This window comes from Typopeltis vanoorti, chromosome 4 (assembly GCF_054136105.1).
Source record: "Typopeltis vanoorti isolate ZY-2024b chromosome 4, IOZ_Tvanoo_1.0, whole genome shotgun sequence".
In the NCBI taxonomy this organism is placed as follows: Eukaryota; Metazoa; Arthropoda; class Arachnida; order Uropygi; family Thelyphonidae; genus Typopeltis; species Typopeltis vanoorti.
This window is the reverse complement of record NC_143552.1, coordinates 154439259-154459545: the sequence shown is the minus strand read 5'-3', so window position 1 is coordinate 154459545 and position 20287 is coordinate 154439259. Positions and strand designations below refer to the sequence as shown.

Genomic DNA, 20287 nt, shown 5'->3' with positions numbered 1-20287 from the left:
CTTTGTACAACATTAAAATTTCATATCAGAAAGAAATATACCTTTTGAAGGCAAAAATGATTGGTGTAAACTGATCATATTATTACTTTACTCTTAAAAAAAAAAAGATTAAAATTTAATTTTTTTCTGCCCCTGGAAATATTTTGGTTAACCAACTCATATCCCATCAAAATAATGAGTAAGTTAACATTTAAAGTTTAGAACTAGTTGAATTTTAGGAAAAGGTTAACAACAGCCTATAGAAGTGCACGCATATTACATTTCTGGAAACAGAAAACACCATGATAACAGTTAAGTCAGTTTGTTTGTCTGATCACAGTATATTCTTATACCACTGAGCTTGCTATTTATGTGGTTATCACCTATGAAAGGTAGTAACTAAACCTATAGTACAATAGTACCATAGGTGGGCAAGGATTTTTTTCCCTCCATTTTTGGCAATTATATATATTTTTTGCAAATTTACTTGTATACTGTCTGGAAACACTGCACTAGAGATCAAACATGGAACTTTTATTTTTCAGCCACTTCAGGCCTTCAATAAGCAGGGAAGTGGTCTCACACCAGGCAATGAAATTCATTTTCTACCTAAAGACAATCACAAACATCCATGCCCACAGCAAAATTCAAACCCACTACCTGTTGGTTGGAGAGTGGGTACACTGACCATTTGGCCAACCAGACCAGCAAATTTTTAGACTTCTGTTGATCAGAAACAGTACCAAATAATTCCCAATTCATGAAAATGATTAAACAAGCATACTGTTCAATTTATCAGGAAAATGCTTGGTTTATGTTTTATTGGAGCAAGGACAACAAAGGTGATACTGTGCCACAGCAAAAGGTTATAGCAATACACAAACAGTCAAATATAAAACAGTGAATAATATGCATGCACAGATATCAAGTTATGCAATGCGCATCTACATATAAACAGAATTACAGCAAAAGCCACAGAAGCAACAGTCAGAGGGAAATTAGCAAATAGCATTCATGTACAAATATCAAGTCAAGCAATACACCATCCACATACACTGGTGTCTGAAAGCTATGGCTAAACTACATTTTTACCTGTATATGAAAACATTTTCATAACTACAGCCAAATGTGGACATAAATTTATTGATAGTGATATCTTCATGCTGGTTCAGAATATAAGTCTACAGAGGATTTGAAATTGGAAGTGATCATCACTTAGTGCTAAGTAGTAAAATTACACAAAAAAAGTGTTATAAATTTCATATAAATTAAACTAATATGTTTGTAGCAAAAGTTAAAAGTTTTCTAAGGATGTAGTTAAGGAATTAATGTACAGTTTCATTTCATCAGAATTCATCATAATGTTTCATTTTTTCTTCAATAATGTTTCTACAGTTGAGTCTACAGTTTACCTGTAAAAGCTGCTCAACTTTTCTTATATACTGTTCTTTTCAATGTGATATTCATTATTTTGCTACTTAGCACTAAGTGATGGTCACTTCCAATTTCAAATCCTCTGTAGACTCATATCCTGAACCAGCATGAAGATATCACTATCAACAATGACAGTCAATGAGGCTTTTCTAATTTCTTGCATCTTCTCTATATGTGAACTTGTGCAAATCTTTAAATTGGAACATAGTATTAGTAATGATTAGTTCATATCCGAGCAGAAATCCAGCAGATACCATTATTACTTGCTTAGCTCTTTTCTCCAAATTTTCCCAAAACATTCCTATATGAAGTGTTAAGTGTTGAGAGAAACTCATTAGAGCCTTAACAGAGTGAAAGAGCACTAAGAAAGGAATAAACTGTTCATTAATTCTTTCAATATTTTATCTTAGTCACTGAGACATAATCAGGAATTACAATATGCAACTTATCTCACACAAAACTAAGTGTGCACGAAAGACTCAAATCCTAAATAGGTGGGGTGAGCTCTGTGGGCAGCCTAGAATGTAATCTGGCACCATGAAGTATTAGTGTTTCCCACATTCCAAGAAGTTTAATGCAAACATATTTATTTAGATTAGGTTTGATTTTGCTAAGAATGTGTTAGCAGAGCTAATCTCAGGTGGTATGGTCACTTAAAAAAAATGGGAGAGGAAAGATTAGCAAAGCAAGTGTTCTCGAAAAGGTTGGCAGGAAAAAAAGACCCACAGGAAGACCAAGATATAGGTGGATTGGTACAGTAAAATGTGCCTTAGAACAGGGTTGTCCAACCTTTGGTAATCCTAGGGCCGCATTTAAAAAAAAAAATTTACCCGAGGGCCACATCATAATGTGTATCTAGTAATTTGGTGAGCAGCAGCACCACAACCTCGATAGCTGAACAAACTAACAACACTAATCACGCGCACGTTCCCCGTGAGCATGAGCGGCCAAAGCATGCGCATTTGAACAAAACAGTATAAGAACGCTTCTTTGACACATCTAATATTTGAAAAACATACTATATAAAATGAAAAACGGTACGCATTCGATTCAAATTGTTATTTTATTCGTTCATGAAAATCAAAACCCACTGGACCGCATGTGCCCTGTGCTTTGGACTGCCCTGCCTTACAAGATAGAAATATAAGATCTGATAATGTTGGAGTTTTGACAGGTAACAGATCGATTTGGAGGAAAATTGTAGATAGGAAGTTAGTGATAATGTAAGTTTCATGTAGTACTATCATATCCTGTACATCCCTTCAGGGTGCATGTCAGGAATTTGATGGAGGTTTGATTTTTTGAACAGCAGCTGCAGCTCTAGTCTTTCATCCATGAGTTTCACTGAGTTTTATGTTGTCTTTGTGTATTACAAGTCCTATATTGTAATCCCTGATGATGTCTCAGTGACTGAGATAAAATATTGGAAGAATTAACATTTTTAATATTTTTTGTAGTGCTGTTTCACTCCATTAAGCCTCTAACACGAATTCCTATATACCTAGGGATTCATTTCCTACTTTGCTGTTTAAATCTCCACCACTTTTTACCATTTTCTTTGTCAGCTGCCTGCTCTGCTCTAATGACCTCAAACAATTCCTCCACTTCTTCCTTTGGAGAACCTTCTGTGGGATCATAAGTGCAAATAAGTTTCATTGCCCATTTCCCCATTTTGAAGTTTACCCACATAACTACTTGAAACTACTTTCAAATCAAAAAGTTTATCTTCATGTTTGGTGTTGAATGATATCACTACTCCTTCCTTTCCTTGATCATTACTGCCTGAATATGACATTCTATACTCAATTTAGTAAGATCTCAAATTTTCATCTTCTTTGTCTCAGTACTGCCAATTATGTCCACCTGGTACTTTTTCAGTTCTTCTAAAAGTTCAATTTCCTTTCCATTAATAATTCTTATATTGATGGTTCCTATCTTCAGTTCTTCTGACATTCAGTTAATTCATCTTCTTCTAGATGCTGAGTCGGAGTTTGTTCCAGCAGATGGCTTTTCACTGTTTGCCTAAGTTTCCTGATTAAAACAGCAGAACTTCATTTAACTGGGTGATGTCCCAGCTAGCATGAAATCTCATTATGATGCAACATCATAAGTATTTGCGTTTTAGGCCAGTAAAGATTACAGTCTGGTAAAGTCCCAAATTGCTAGCCAATCCTGGTTCATTCAGTACCGTACAGGCTGCACAACATTAGTGAGAGAATTGCACATTAGGTCAGAAGTCCCAATAAGTTCTCTGCATTCCTTAAATGCAATGTGGAGGTCTCCTTCTAGTTATTTGGCTTTGACCCTTAAGCAACCTCCAACATACAAACATCAAATTCCTGACACGTACCCTCAAGGGGGGGGGGTGTACAGGATATTATGACAGTACTACGTGAAGAACTTACATCGTTACTAACTTCCTATCAATAATTCACCTCCAAATCAGTCTGTTATCTGTCAAGACTCCAATTGGATCTTATATTTTTATCTTGGTCCACCTATTTCTTGATCTTCCTCTGGGTCTTTTTCTTGCCAACCTGGTAGAGAAATCTAATCTTTCCCCTCCCATTCTGTTTAAGTGACCATATCACCTGAGATTAGCTCTGCTAACACATTACTGGATGCTAACAATGTCAAGTTCTTTCCTAATATCCTCGTTTTTAATATATTGCCATTAATGCAATCTGTTCATGCCCCTAATCTTCCTTAGGGCTTTCATATCTGCAGTCTCTAGTCTTGGTCATGTGTTTTATGTCTAACCCAGCTCTCAGATCCATAAGTTAAAATTGGTTTGAACACCGTATTGTATACAGTTAATTTGTGTTTTGACTAATTTCTTCTCTTATTCCATATAAATTTATTCAGTTGACTTCCCCTCCTATCATACCAGCTTTGTTGATTCTATTGTCCATTTCCATATTTAATTTACCATCTTCACTAGAAATTGTGCCTAAGTAGATGAAATGTTTTACTTATTCTATAGGTTCTCCATTCATGATGCAGTTTATATTTTCAATATTTCTACCTATTTATATTGTCTTGTTATTGCTGATACATACATACATAGAGGATAGAATTTAGCATTGCATTACATAATTTGATATCTGGTAAATGTTGTAATAAAAAGATTATAACAAATGACTTAAGTCACAAAAGAGAAACATATTACAGAACACACAAATCATTTGCTTATGGCAAACAATGGGAGTACCCATTACACAAGAAGCTCTGAAAATATGAGAAATAGTAAAAAACTGAACTGTTCCAAGTAAGAAGGCTATTATATTAACAAATGTTGCTTCTGGTTAACATTTATATATATATATTTTTAATAAAGAGGGTGCTTAAGGTTCAAAGCTGTATAACTGAGAGGAAACATCCACATAGCCTTTAAAAGGGTGGAGAACTGGCAGGTAATGGCTTCTGATAATGTCCAATACTCTCACCTTTTCGTGGTGTACCCTGTTAGGTATCTACCTGAATACTGAACGAACGAGGATAGGCTAGAAATTTGGGATTTAGCTGACCAAATTGCATTCTTATTGGCTTAAATCATAAATAAAATGATGGTACAACATGACAGAATTTCATGCCGGCTAGAGCACTGCCTGGTTAAACAAAGACCCTGTTGTTTTGGCCAGTGAACCAGGATGAAAAGTGAAAAGTCAGCTACTGGAACAAATCCTGAAACATACAACCCAATTCAACAGAGTTCAAGATCAGTACTATCAACATAAGAAGCCTGAATGCCAGAGAAACGGAGCTCATAACAGAGTTGACTGAAACAAAACGATCAACATAATAAGGGTGACTGAAACAAAAAAGACAAACTGGTGAGATCTTTCTAAGCAATAAATACAAAATGCTCTTTTCAGGCAATAACAATCAGGGAAAAGGAGTAGCTATAGTATTCAACACTAAATCTGAGGCTAATCTTCTTGAATATCAGAAAATATCAAGTAGAGTGATGTGGACAAATATCAGAATGGGAAACTGGACAATGAGACTTATTTATGCCTATGATCCCACAGAAGGTTCTAAAGATGGAGGAATTTTTTTGAGGCTTTAGAGAAAGCAACTGACACAATGAAAAGGGAAAAGTTCGTCCTTGTTGGGGATTTAAATAGTAGAATAGGAAATGATTGCCAGAACCAAAAATATTTTGGGAAAATTTGGAGAAAAGAGCCAAGCTAATAATAATAGCAAATACCTCTTTTATTTCATCTCAGGACATAGACTGGTTATTACTAACACAAATGTTTCAACATAAAAATGTGCACAAATTCACATGGAGAGAAGAGGCAAAGAATAAGCCATTGACCATGTTATTGTTGATAGTGATATTTTCTCACTGGTGTAGGACACTAGAGTGTACAGAGGATTTCCAATTGGAAATTATCATCATTTAGTCTTGAGCAGGATAAAATTGAATTTCATATTGAAAAGTAGAACATTTAAGAAAGTTTTAAAGTGGATAAAAGTTGAACAGCTCTCAGATGTGAACTGTAGACTAAAATACACAAACATTATTCAAGAAAAAATAAGAGTTTGAGAATAGGAACCAAACCTTGAAGATTCAGTGGTAAGCCTTGAGGTTGTCTGTAAGGATAGAAAAATCAGTACTCCATGATGGACATAGGTAGTTAAAGAGGCAGTGAAAGAAAAGAAGAAAACATATCAAAAGTTCCTGGCAAACAAGTCAGCTTGTGCTCTTAGAGAAAAAAGACAAATGTGAGAAAGCTAAACACTGTAAAACTAGCTAAATTGCAAATTAAAAGGCATGGGAAGACTTTGGCAAGAACATAGAAAATAAATATCAGGAAGGTGGCAAAATATTCTGGAGACTGTTGAAAAAGCTCAGAATGAAGGAAAGAGTGCAGTAAAAGGAATTAGAGATGACAAAGGTAAAATGAAAACTGGAGAAAAAGATATCCTTATTGTATGAAAGAACTTGACATTGTTAGCATCCAGGAATGTGTTAGCAGAGCTAATCTAAGGTGATATGGTGACTTAACACGTTCATTGCCAAGCTGAAAATTGGAATTTCATGTGGTGGCCAAATTTTTTTTACTTGATAGCGACGTCCACGCGATAACGCGCGATTGGCCATTTGGTGAGAACTCGCATCGCACGATTGCAATGAATGTGTTAAGCGGAATGGGAGAGGAAAGATTAGCAAAACAAGTGTTCTCTGCTTGGTTGGCAGGAAAAAGATCTAGAGGAAGATCAAGATATAGGTGGACTGACATAAGAAAAGGTGCCTTACAAGAGAGAAATATAATATCTGATGATGTTTGAGTCTTGACAGATAAGAGATCTTGGAAGAAAATTGTTGATAGGGAGTTGATAATGATATAAGTTCTTCATGTAGTACTATTATAATATTCTGTACACCTCTTGAGGGTACATGTCAGGAATATGATGATTTTAATGAAGGTATTTTGTCCATGCCATATCAATTTAAATAATTTCAATGCCACATCAATCAAAACTTAATGACATTTAAATTATGAATACCTTACCTTTTTGATAACAATATCATGTGGAGGTTCTTTGAATCGAAGAGTAACTTTTCCATCTGCAATAAACTTGGTGAAAATTTGTTCAATATTGCCAACAACCTATGAATAAATAAAGATTCATATATTTATGTCAACTACGTGAAGTATTAACACATCCAAGCTGAACTCTACAATGCAGAACAGATGGAACATGTTTGACTGCACAGCAAGTATTGGGCAGGCACATATTTACATATTTGTCCATGAATAACTATTTCAATTTTTTTCTTTTTTTTTGACAATTTTCATGTACAGAATCGTTACTGTGTTACTAATACTATACTTGTATTCAAATTTCTAGCACTGTATTTTTGAAAGGTCTCAATAGTATTGAAAAAATAATCTTAAAAGTAATCTTATCTATTATCTAGTCATAAACTTATTTACTTTTAAAAATATAATGCATTACTTAATGTTGCTTTCTGCACCTGGTGAAGTATAAATGCTAGGCTTGACAAATTATACAATATCCTACTCAGCGCAAAAAAAGTACTTGCCCCAACTCCTTCCCAAATTTTTTTTAATGATATGCCCCAATAAGTTAATAAGAGCTCCATAAAGTTGAATAGTGGTGCTGTAGCACTATCTGGAGAACATTATCTTTGTGTGAGAACTATACCTAGCAAAAGAAAATCAATAAAAAAGCAGGAAGAGTGATATTTTAAAAAACAGTGTTATTTTTACCACAATCACCATGTGATAAAAATAACACTGATTTTTTGGGGGGAAAATATCATTTATTACATTAATTTTTCTTACTAGAATGGTTCCTTTATATTAAGCATATTCTTCTGTGTTTTTTAAAGTTAAAAAAAAAATTGTATTCAGAAAGTTTTTTTATTATATAAAAAAATTATTTTGTTTAGTCTGCAGCTAATCACCAGCTGGCAATATCTACTTGCCACAGGCAGTCCTGGTCAAATGTATCTGCCAAGCCCTATAAGTGCATAGAAATTTCAGTTTTATGGCTATCACCTTACACATACTACCACTGAATAATGAAACCTTTATGCAGATGTATGTAAATATCACTTAGCGTTTATGCAAAATACTTGGTCACATGTTTCACCATGTGTTCTAGGCAACTATATAAGAATGCTGCTGGTCAGTAATCATCAACAGTATAAACAAAGGATCTTTCAGAGTTCAATAAAGGGCCATTGGAGCATGATTTTGAAAACTCAGAGCTGACTGGTTTCTCGAAAGGTGAAATATCTCAGATATTTAATCAGTGGAAAAATAACTCACATTGCAGGTCCAAGAGAACTGTTGTTCTAAGACAGGAATGATATTACCATCATCTGAAAAGGCTTGTAAGGACAAACAGAACTTCCTGTGTGTAGCAACTGACAACATTTAATGAAGGTTGTTCCTGACCCATATCTCAAGCCATGCGCAGTGAACTGAAGAGGATTGCTATTGGCAGTTGCATGCCTATATATGGAAACCACTAATTTCTATGAAGTTTCTAATTCAGCAGCTAGTGTGTATATATTATCTACAAAAATAAAGAAAAAGGCAGTCATTGGTCACCCTCCTGAGGTTGCACTGCATATACTAGTATTATGAACCAGTGTGACCAGTTATGTTTTCTACGTCTGCAGATTTTTTTTTAATAAAAAGTTGAGAAAAGGAATACAAACTCTTTGGGGAGAAAAAATAAAAATATAAAAAATAAATTTGAGATGTATTCTGCCTGCCAAATGGTTGGCATATCCACTCTCAAATCAACAGGATGCAGGTTCAGATTCCACCCTGAGCATGAAAGTTCATGAATAGCTTTAAGTGGTGGTGGTGGGGGGGGTAAATGATAAATTTCATGGCCCTGGTGCAAGACCATCACCCTCTTTACTGGAGACTAAAGTGGCTTGAAAAAAGCTCCATGCTTGATCTAAAGCAGGATGCCTGCACAATGTAAAAAATAAAAATATATATAAAATTAATAAAAATTAAAAAAAAACAGATAAAAACACTAAGCTCATCCATGAGCTAAATATACTATAGGTTTACAAAAAAAACTTGTGATGGGAACCACAAAAAAAAAAAAATTATCAATTCACTGAAATTGTGATAAATGGTGGGGAATGCAAATGTTGACTAAGAGGTTCAGCTTCCATTCATATCATCACAGCAGAGTCAGAGTGTAAAAAAAGACACTACAGTCATCGTTACTTTTATAAAATAAATAATACTTCCTATGATTTCCTTCACCAAAGAAAATTCAAAATCCTGTAGTATGACATTTCACATAAATGTTATTGGAATATCAACAGGTTTCAAAATGCAGATTTTGCAATAAAAAATAAATGGTTTGCACTTCACAATTCTTACTCTACCACTTTACAATGATTTTTCAAAAACAAAATTAAAGCAAAGCATTTCTTAAATTATTTATTTAAAATAATCTTTGAAAACTGAAGCCCCTTCTTTCTTAGGATATGAAATCAAATATTCTTAGCATAAATTTCCCTTATCCATTAATTTGAAAGATTAGTGCATTGTATTGTGTTTTGCTGCTAAAATAAAAATGCTACTTTGTTTTGCATGTATCTGTAATGTAGTGGACAATTTCATTCCAGTCTTCTGGAAGGAAAGAAAGAAATAAAAGACCATTTGTAGTATTTATTCATGTGATTTGTCTAACAAAATATTTGTATTCATGGATATTCTTTCTCTCCTTAGGCATGCCAATCACACAAAAATTATTCATGTGTCATTAATGTAAGTTGACATATATTCCTTACACCTTTAGTAATTAAATATGCCACCCAAATATAGAATACTTTTTAATTATTGATTATCCATATATCTTGAAATCAACTTTCTTTTCTCTTCTACATAGCTTTGTTTTCAATTGGGAAGAAGGGGAAAATATAAAAATAAATTAAAAAAATTAAGATATATAGAGGGGAAAATGCTATAATTTGCTATGTGCCTGCCTGATACATAAACAAGAAAACATGATGCAATTTTTCACATTTGATTCTATGAGAAAGTACAACAATTTGTCCAGTGCTCAGCATGAATGTGTTAAATGATTAGATATTAATAATACTAAACATTTAATAAATTAGTAAGTGTCCAATATATTTAATATAAAAGCAAATATATAAAACAGAAATTCAGACACTGTAATATGGCAATGAATACACATTCAGCTACTTAGTAGTTACTGAATATCCAACGTATAAATACTTAAGTTCAACACTTAGAAGTTGAATGAACTAACAGCTGCCTGTAATTCAGTGATTAATCAGAAGAGAGAAATGGTTTGCACTAAGTACCAGATATTGTGTCAGTTACTGTATTTATTTAATTAGAAATGTATTTCTACATACCTTATACTTGGATCCTCCTGTATTGTGAGCTGTACAAATGATAATACATATATCACTGTCTTTTATACCAGAAGATTTGCCTTTGCATAAGGTTATAACACTGTGAGCAGATCGTCTGCACCGGATATTTAATGAAGGCAAAAGTCTATTAGCAATCTCAACCTCACAATTTAACCTCATTGATAAGCAGGAAAATCCTAAAATAAAAATAAAATTTTAGCATATCTAACTGGAACCAAATACTATTAGAGCTTATAAATACAAGAGTTAAGCTGTCAGAAAACAGTCCTTAATATAAAGTGAACAATAACTGAAAGATAGGTTGCATTACTAGATGCTAAAAATGTTGTACATTATCATGAAACACTAGCCAGGTATAAAGATGATGGAAAGCGAGCAAGAGATGGGGGCAACATTTAAAATTTAGACTAGAACATATAAAGTTTATTTCTCATCTAAGTAACCAAATATTTCAATCTGAAACTTACAGCTCCAGCTTATAGGCCAGAAAATGAGCCACGTGTTATCACAGAGTACAGTAATTACAAGAAGGGGAAAAATTATTTACAACTAATAAGGATAAGACATCCCAAATTTTGGCACAGAAACAATCCTTATAGTTCAAGAGGGAGTAATGGAGGAAAGCTTCAGCAGATTTTGAATAGTTCCAATTTAAAATGGCACCTACATAAAAGTGGTCTCAAACCAAACATTGCTGTAGTTCTCTGTAGTTGCTGTGTAACTCATGCTGAGCTAGATCATACTTATGAAGAATATAGGACATATTCTTGTAGCAGTCTCTTCAACAGAAGATCTTGTTTGTCCAAAATATGGGAGATACCTGGGAAACACCATGGAGGAAGAGAGGAGAATTGCTTATCCTTGTACTGAACGTAGCACAAGTACAACTTAAAATTCTTAATGACTAAAGTGTATTTGTTCTCAACCAGTTGCAATGTTTTATAGAAAAAAAAAAAAAAAACATTCTGGAAGGAACAATGCTGACACTTCTACATGGAAGTTGAGTTAGCATTGGCTAACTCAACTTTTTATTGGTTACTATAATGCTATAGTATGTATATTTAAGTTAAGGGATATTACATCTTATATTGTTTCATAGCCGAATATAGAAACTACATAAAGTTCGGCGAGTCCATGCATAAGCAAATACCTGGATAGTGCAACACCTAACCCATTTGGTAGTGCAATACTGAGGCAACTCATAGTAAGGGTGGAGCAAGCTCCATTCACTATTCTTGGTATTTACCCATAATGTGAAACCCAGCTCCTAGGAGCTGTATTGCTGTTCTACATTATGAGAGAAGGTCACTGCCCAGACCGGTTTCAACCTTTATTGAGGTCTCATCAGTAAGTAGGTAGACCTAGTTAATACCAAGTTTGTAGCAAACAGAACTTACATACCCTACTATAAGAATTGCCAAGAAGGTGTCCTAATAAATTACTAATTATATGAAGAGCCAAAAGCTTCAGTTCGGCGACGTGAAATTATTTAAGTTAAGGGATATTATATCTCATATTGTTTCACAGCCGAATAAACTCAAAGAGTTTCATGCCGAATATAGAAACTATATAAAGTTCGGCGAGTTCAAGCGTAAGCAAATACCTGGATAGTGCAATACCTAACCCTGGGTAAGGTCTGGGTAGTGACCTTCTCTCATAATGCAGCTCCTAGGAGCTGGGTTTCACATTATGGGTAAATACCAAGAATAGTGAATGGAGCTTGCTCCACCCTTACCATGAGTTGCCTCAGTGTTGCACTATCCAAGTATTTGCTTATGCTTCGACTCGCCAAACTTTATATAGTTTCTATATTCGGCATGAAACAATATGGGATGTAATATCCCTTAACTTAAATAATTTGACGTTGCTGAATTGAAGCCTTTGGCTCTTCATATAATTAGCTATAGTATATATACTACTTCCATATTGAAATTTCTGTACTTGTAACTTGTGTTAAAATTTCTGGAATAACTACGCAGAGAGAGGAATGGAATAACCTATTTAATAGCTAAATTATGTATTAAAAAATAACACTGGGTTTATGGGTCGTAGTGATTTAATAACCCTACTAGTTTTGCACTTAACCTAGTGGCTTCATCTGGGTTGGAATGAACATACAAATATATAAGCGTTAAATAAGAACCATTACATCACTAAAATCATCACTAAATGTGTAGGAACCATTATACAAAAATACAAGTACAACAGAAACACATGGAGTGTGGATGCTGGCACATGGTCAGTCATTGTTTAGCAGGTGTGTCCGATAGTTTGCAGAAAAATTAAAGTCTGATGTGTTTAAAGATCTAATGAGTGACTTCCAAATATCACACAAAATCATTCCTTGGTTTCTGTTTAGAGTGCCTTATGAGTAAATTACCATTGTAGCCTCTTTGATGCTATGGGAGCTCTTATCCCATTATATTGAATGGGATAAGAGGTCCATACTGTACATAGAAGACAGTATGGAGCTCTTATCCCATTCAATATTGTGATGTAATGCCAGGCCTGAGATGTTTTCTCTGTTGTTATTGACATCTCCAATATGCTCCTTTCGTTTTATTTCTAAACTTCTCGATGTTTGCCCTATGTAATTAAGGCCAGAAGAACATGGAATATTGTAAATTATCTGTTCCCTCAAGACATCTCTCAACTCTATAAACACTATCTCAACTCAAATATTTTCTGATAGAATGAGAAAATCTACAAACAAATTTCAGGCCTTGCAATGGAAGCCCTCTATGTCCTCCTTGTGTGGATTTATTCATGGAAAAGTTCAAAAAAAGATTTCTTGTTATCTACAAATCCTAACCGTCACTTTGGTGGAGAACTGTAGATGACACATTCATAATATAAACACATGATTTTCTGGCATCTATTAACCCCTTCCACCATAAAATCAAATACACTTTAGAACTTCAAAATGAAGGAAAGTTACCTTTTCTAGATGTTCTAATTATGAAAAAAAGCAGATGGAGCCATTTCTTTTGGTGCATACTGTAGGCCAACACATACACAGGTCATTATCTACATTTCTCCTCATTGCACCATATTTCACAAAAATTAAGTACTGTACATACACTGAAAAAGAGGATGATCTCTATTATAAGAGATGAAGGAACCCTAACAGAAGAATTATATTCTGTTATCCAACCATTAATCAGCAATGGATATCCTAAAAAAATAGCACAAAGAACTCTCTGATCCCTCTCCACAACAGATCCATGACATTCACTCATTCATTACAGCCTCAATTTCCCATCCCTTTTATTGGCAAACTTTTGCTAAACACTGCAAATCTCCTGAATTCTCATGACATTAGAGTGGCCTTCAACCCCATTATGATGGTAAGAAATCTGTTATGCTCACCCAAGGACCATAACCTTTTCAACAAACATCCTGGTTTACAATATTCCATGTTCTTGTGGCTTTATTACATAGTGCAAACATCAAGAAGTATAGAAATAAGACAAAAGGAGCATATTGGAGACATCAATAACAACGGAGAAGACAGCTCAGGCCTGGCATTCCATTTCTCCCAAACTCACCACAACATTGAACGGGATAAGAGCTCCATGCTGTACATAAAAGACAATTTCAGCTCTCCTGCAACATCAAAGAGGCTACAATGGTAATCCACTAAGGCACTCTAAACAGAAACCAACGAATAATTTTGCATGACATCTGGAAGTCGCTCATTAGATTTTAAACACATCAGAGTTTAATTTTTGAATGAAGCCACTAGCTTAAATGGTAGTGGTGAAACTAGTAGGTTTATTAAATCATTACGACCCATAAACTCAGTGTTAGTTGTTTTTATTACATTAGTTTTTTTTTGCCGAAAAAAAGCAACACACTTATCGTAATTATGTATTATAAATTATGTATTATTAATATCTGACATCCGTGGAGTTGGATCATGGGAGGTACACACTACTGCACACAATGCTCATCTGACCAGGCTTTGAACTGATTCAACATGTCTACACCCACAACACACTCAGGCAATGTATTCCATTCACCATCAACTCTCCATGCAAATAACCTATTCCTCACTCCTCTGCTCACACCCTCCTTATACAGTTTCCAGTGATGGCCTCTTGTTCTACCTCTCCCATTCTATGAAAAATCCCCATATCGACCTGACAACAACCCCTGACTAGCTTATATGTCTTAATCTGCCCTCATACTCCATATTCCAAAGACCACTGACCACCTTTGTGAATCTTCTCTGGACCCTTTTCAATGTATTTGCAAGACATTTTGACAGCTTAAGCTGGTATTATCAAAGACATTTTTAAGATGCACACTCCAAGGGAGACTAGAATTACAAAGACATCATCATTTTATTACAAACAATACTAGGAATTACATTCAAAGGAACAGTTAGTGCACATGCTTACATTGGAATCCCTCTGTGTACAGTAGCATGTTTGAGGACTAAAATATTTGGCTGTAAATTAAAATTAAATATATCTGATAAATTTATTTTATACAATTGAGGAACAGAAGAGTGGAAAATTATCTCAATTGTATGAAATAAATTTATCCCTACTGTTTAATTTGTACATAAATGATATAAGAAATAACCTGAAAGGAAAAGTGAATTAAGACAATGCGGAGAGCTTGCAAGATATAGATGGACCTTTACTGATAAAATGATGGTGGTAGACAGAGCTGAAGTTTACATGATATATTACTAAAGGTAACATAAAATTACTTAGTTATTGAAAAATACACTAACAAGTAGAGATAAGGAAATTGTTATTCCTCTTTATAAGGCATTGATATGTCCACATCTGGATTACTGGGCTCAGATCAGGTCTTCCACATTAATCCCTGTTATATCTATTACTGCAATATCTTCACCTAGATGATGCACTTGCAAAATGATCCCTCAATAATTCAACTAGTTCATCTCATTCAGTCACTTTCATACCATCTGCATTCTTCAGAATCATTCTGCTGTAGTCATTCTTCCTTTTACTTGCCACATACTAAAAGAACTCTTTTGGATTACTCTTGGCTCATTTGACTAATCTCCTGTCATATCCCAATTTTGCCTTCCTTACCATACCAGTCACCTCTATCTTTAAATCTCTTCCACATGCACTCTTTCTTTCTAATTCCTGCTTAATGCTGTAAGTCACCCATTTAATTACCAGTTTATTAATTCTCTTAACGGTATGGTCAGCTGCTTGTTCCTTCAAACATCCCTTTACTACTTCCCATGAACTACTAACATCTTTTCCCTGAAGTCTATCCTCCCATGGTACCACTCCAATTAATTTTCTAAGTTTCTCATAGTTCCCAGCTTCGTAATTTCACATGAAACCCTTCTTTACTGAAAATTCCATTGCCATAAGAATAACTGAAAATTCCATATGCTTAGTCACCTCCCAAGTCAAAACTGAATGATCACTCTTGCAATTGGCAGTAATACAATCACCTTAGTTATACACAAATCCTCAGATGAAATCAAGGTCCAGCACTCCCAATCCTCTAGCACCTTTCATTACATGCAGCCTTAGGTTATTATTCCTAAGTTGTATAAATTGCATTCCCTTCTGTCCACATGATGTTTGCTCTTTACAATCTATATCCCCATAATTAAAGTCACCCATAATAATTACCTGTCTTCCAATTGCTAACACATATCACCCACATCATCTTTTGCATTCCCTGGCCTATAGCAGCAACCAACCAAATACTTTGTCATGCTAGCCTGCATCTCATACAAGACAGACTCAAATACACTGCTTTCCTGTTGCACCACCACTGTTTTAGGCTACAACCATCAGTAATACTCCTCCCCCCCCATCCTACTGGCTCTATCTGCTCTGAAAATACTATAACCTTCACTTTCTATGCCAATGATTATATCATTTGTAGCAGCCATGTCTCAACTAATACCAATAAGTTTTGGCCAATAGGAACTAACCAATGCTAAAAATTCCTCCTTATTTTCCTGATATTTCTAGAATTAGTATACATAAATGATATAAACCTCATAGGTCCATAATTAACACCTTATGCTCTGTACCCACAGTCCCATTCATATTTACAACTTCAGAAACTAAAGACAGCATTTTCTCTTTGATCACACACCTATTTATTTTATTGATGCTCCCTCACCTGCTTCCCCCCCAACAACTAGTTTCTCTGATCTAATCCTACTACATTCAACATAACTTTTTCTAAACTCTTAACACCAACTCCATTTAAGTGCAAACCACCTGCCTTATATAAGTCTTTTCAGCCATCAAACTCACTCTACACATCAAGAAACTGCACTCTCCATTCCTGTTACACAACTACACATTGAGTCATTTGCAATTATGGCTCATCCCCATGACTCACCATCTATCATATCATACTCTCTATCATACCATGACAACAGACTCACCATCTTTACACTCTCACTCTTCTCTTTTGCTACTGTCAGTAACCCTTTCATGTCCTCCCTCATACCATGCTTTTCTCTCTCCTGATCATTTGTACTTGCTAAAACAGTTCTTTCACTTTACTTCTCTGTATAACAGCATCAATAGTCATTAATCTCTGTACTAGGAAACATGATTTTGTCATTCCCTCCCAAAACACCACTTATCATAGAATCTCCATACAAAATTCTTTCTACTCATTCTTTAATGAGCATTCCTTTCTCTTGGTTAGTACCACTTTTTTTTTTCCCTTGGTCACACCATCTCCAAACATTTATTCAGTATCTCAAACTTACACTTCATCCTATGAAAGACTACATGTAAGCACTCTCTCATTACATTTTAAATTTATATGAAAGATAACCATGGTTACATGTTTTATATCCTGTGATATTTAAAACATGCTATTATTCTCTTTTTACATACTGAAGATATTTTGCCACACAAAATGTGGGTTGTGTGGATAGAGTGATGAGTAGTAGTAATAATAATAACAACAAAGGAAATATCTGCAATTAATGTGTAATGAAAGAATTTCATTATTGTGGTTTACGTGCTTCTGTATACACGTGTCCCTGCATTGCAAAGAAAATATTCAAGCCATATATATATATATATATATATATATTTTAATCCAGTGGAATTCATTACTAACATAACAGATCATACCACCTTAACTATGCTATCCTACCCCCAAAGGTTTAATATCTCATCCCACCATCTATAACAGATGATGAAATTTCGTTTATAAACTTTTCGCATCCCAAAACACCCATCTTATTAAATCTAAACGCAATGGAAATTTCGCCATTTACTTGAATTAACTTGTATGGAGACATTTCACTGTCAACTTATGAGTTGACAGTGAAATGAGTGTAAAATATCGAACTTTTCAACGCAACCTACAATATAACAGGTAATATAAATTTCCTCGATCTTCAAGTAAATGGCTAAATTTCCAGTGCTTCATACTAATACTAGATACCTTTCATTATATTTAAAAATGTTTAAATTACCATCGCAATGCATAATCCCTAATAATTGCAGCAATGGGAAGGAGAAATTCTTGTGTATGAGAAAAAGACTATCACTTACCAAATAGACTTCTACGATTTTTTTTTTTTTTTTACTCTCAAACTTCAGTTTCCGTCAATCCTTATTATTCATTACTGAGGGTCAGATAGTACCAGAGAGCATAAGAAAACGTTGCATACAAGTTATTCAAAATTCCCTCCTTTTCGCATCCAAAATTTAACAATAGGTTTCGTTCAGAGATGTATAAATAACTATTACAAGGCTAAAATAAATACTATTGCATCAAATAATAATAATACATTAGCAACTGCAAAATAATCTTTCTATTTCAAATAATAGCGCGCTTCGATTGCCGACCCTAGGATATTGCGCTTAAAAAAAACGGAAAATGACGAAACTACCGAATGAAATATATATATATATATATTTATAACTGCCCTTGAACAGCATTTATTTTTTAAAAGTAGTGCGATCATTTCAAAAACAACTTCGCTTTGCTATTCGGCTGTAAAACAATTTGCAGATATTATTAGTATCACTGCTGTTGTACTTGTCATAGTTAACTAGTGAAGTCCTACATTCCAGTTTACCCACACTAACCATTATTCACAATATACTTTTCTCAATGCGTTAAAACACTCGCAGAGGGAGACTGAATAACCATTATACGTAAGATGCCTATCATACTTCTAAAATTGATTCAATGACAAAGTATTGATAACTTCAGGCAACCCATTACACTCGTAATAATAATTTTAAAAAAATTAAATCTTATATTCCTACTTACTATATTTTTAATCAACTTCCAATAATGACCATTTCTTCTTTTCCTTCCTGTCATATATTGAACAATTTTCCCTGCATCTATTCTCTAAAAACCTCTTAGCAGTTTATATATTTCTATCAAATCTCCTATCTTCCGCCTATCTGCTAATTTTTGTATTCCACAAATCCTCACTCTATGATTCTATTCTATTCTTCATTCCACGATCACTCTAAGTTCGATTCTCATCATGACGGGAAGAATCTTTATATGGATTTTTTTTTTTTCAGTTTAAGATGAGTTAGCCTATCTCATATGATGGTGACAGACATTTTCTCTCGGAAACTTGGGTTTTTCATCCCGCCTACAGACAAATCAGCCTTCAGAACACACACAATTAACTGACAAAAATACTAGTGGTGGTCGACAGTAGATGGCGTTGGTGTAGATGATGATGATGATAGTAGCGGTTGGTGTAGTTAAGTGGTGGAGAAGGGGTGTGGAGTAGGTGCCCTCCCTCGATGAGTCTCTGGATTCCTTGGAGGCATCATGAAATAATAATAATAATAACGATCATAAGAAATATTCCGACAACACCTAAAAGCTTCTTGGTCACCTGCTTTTGAATCCTCTTACCCACTTCTAGATCTTCAAGTATAATTAAAAATCAGAACACACAGAAGTCCAAATGCCAAAGGTCCAAACAAAATAATAATAATAATACAGCTATATGGTTATAGCTGTTTTTTTTTTGTTGTTTGTTTGTTTTAAAGCTGTTGTATATAACCCTCAATTATAATCCTATATAACAACTTTTTAGGATATTCTTTCTTTCAATCTAATATAATTATTGTTCGAATCATAAATGAATCTGCCAATGCCTTTTATTTTCAAATTTGAGTAGGCTAGACCATTTTAGCTCTATCTAACTTTGTTGAGAGATCGACAAACTATAAACCATGCATGCTTAGGCGAGTGTGGTAAACAATACCACAAGCTTGTGCTCCATAATCTCAAGACTGTGTATTATTGTCTGAACTAGTACTAGTTCTAAGGTCAATTATCTTGCTTTGCAGAGTTACGAACACGGAATGAAAAATAGCCTCAGAAAACGCTCAGTTGGCAACTCTGAGGATATCGTGTACGCTACGAAAGGATACGCCATATCCTCAGAGCTACATAGGAACCTCTTCTCAATCAATCGATATTGTAATTATTCTATAATAAACACACAAAGGTTAAGTAACTGCTGTGTAACCTGTAAGAAAATAATACTTCCTACCTCTATATTATTTACTAATAAGGAAATGGTAAATGCACTTACAGATGTTTTTAACTTCAAAGTCTCAGGAAAAAATTCTAATATATATATATATATATATATATATACATATATATACACTGTATATACATAAATACAAACGCTTTTTATTCCCCTCTAGACAGTAAGAAAGGTCCTTTTAGCCCTGTCTAACTTTTACTGAGAAGCATTTAATCCCATCTTTGCGTGTATTCTATAAATATTTCCAATGCAAATATTCACCTAAAATAGCATCAATAATTCCCCTACTCAGTGCTAAGCCCATTGGAACAAGTACAGCAACGCCCGACATCCTTTCATAGTACACCTTAAAACCCACATTTCTTTTCCTCCCCTTCATCCCTGCTACTGCTGTACTGTAGAACAGCCTTTCCTCTGATGTATTTCCCAAG

General features: G+C 34.4%; 1 protein-coding gene across 1 annotated transcript in view; it reads right to left on the bottom strand.

Annotated features, from left to right (window-relative positions):
• LOC150107769 (leucine-rich repeat protein 1-like) overlaps positions 1-18348 on the bottom strand; it is a 55484-nt gene extending 37136 nt beyond the window's left edge. The window contains exons 1-3 of the mRNA XM_090392183.1: positions 17872-18348; positions 10313-10509; positions 6936-7034 (exon numbers count right to left, since the gene is read on the bottom strand). Of these exons, the coding sequence (XP_090248309.1) occupies positions 6936-7034; positions 10313-10492 (279 nt within the window). The 5' untranslated portion in view covers positions 10493-10509; positions 17872-18348. The remainder of the gene's footprint in view (positions 1-6935; positions 7035-10312; positions 10510-17871) is intronic.
• Between the last annotated feature and the right edge of the window lie 1939 nt (positions 18349-20287).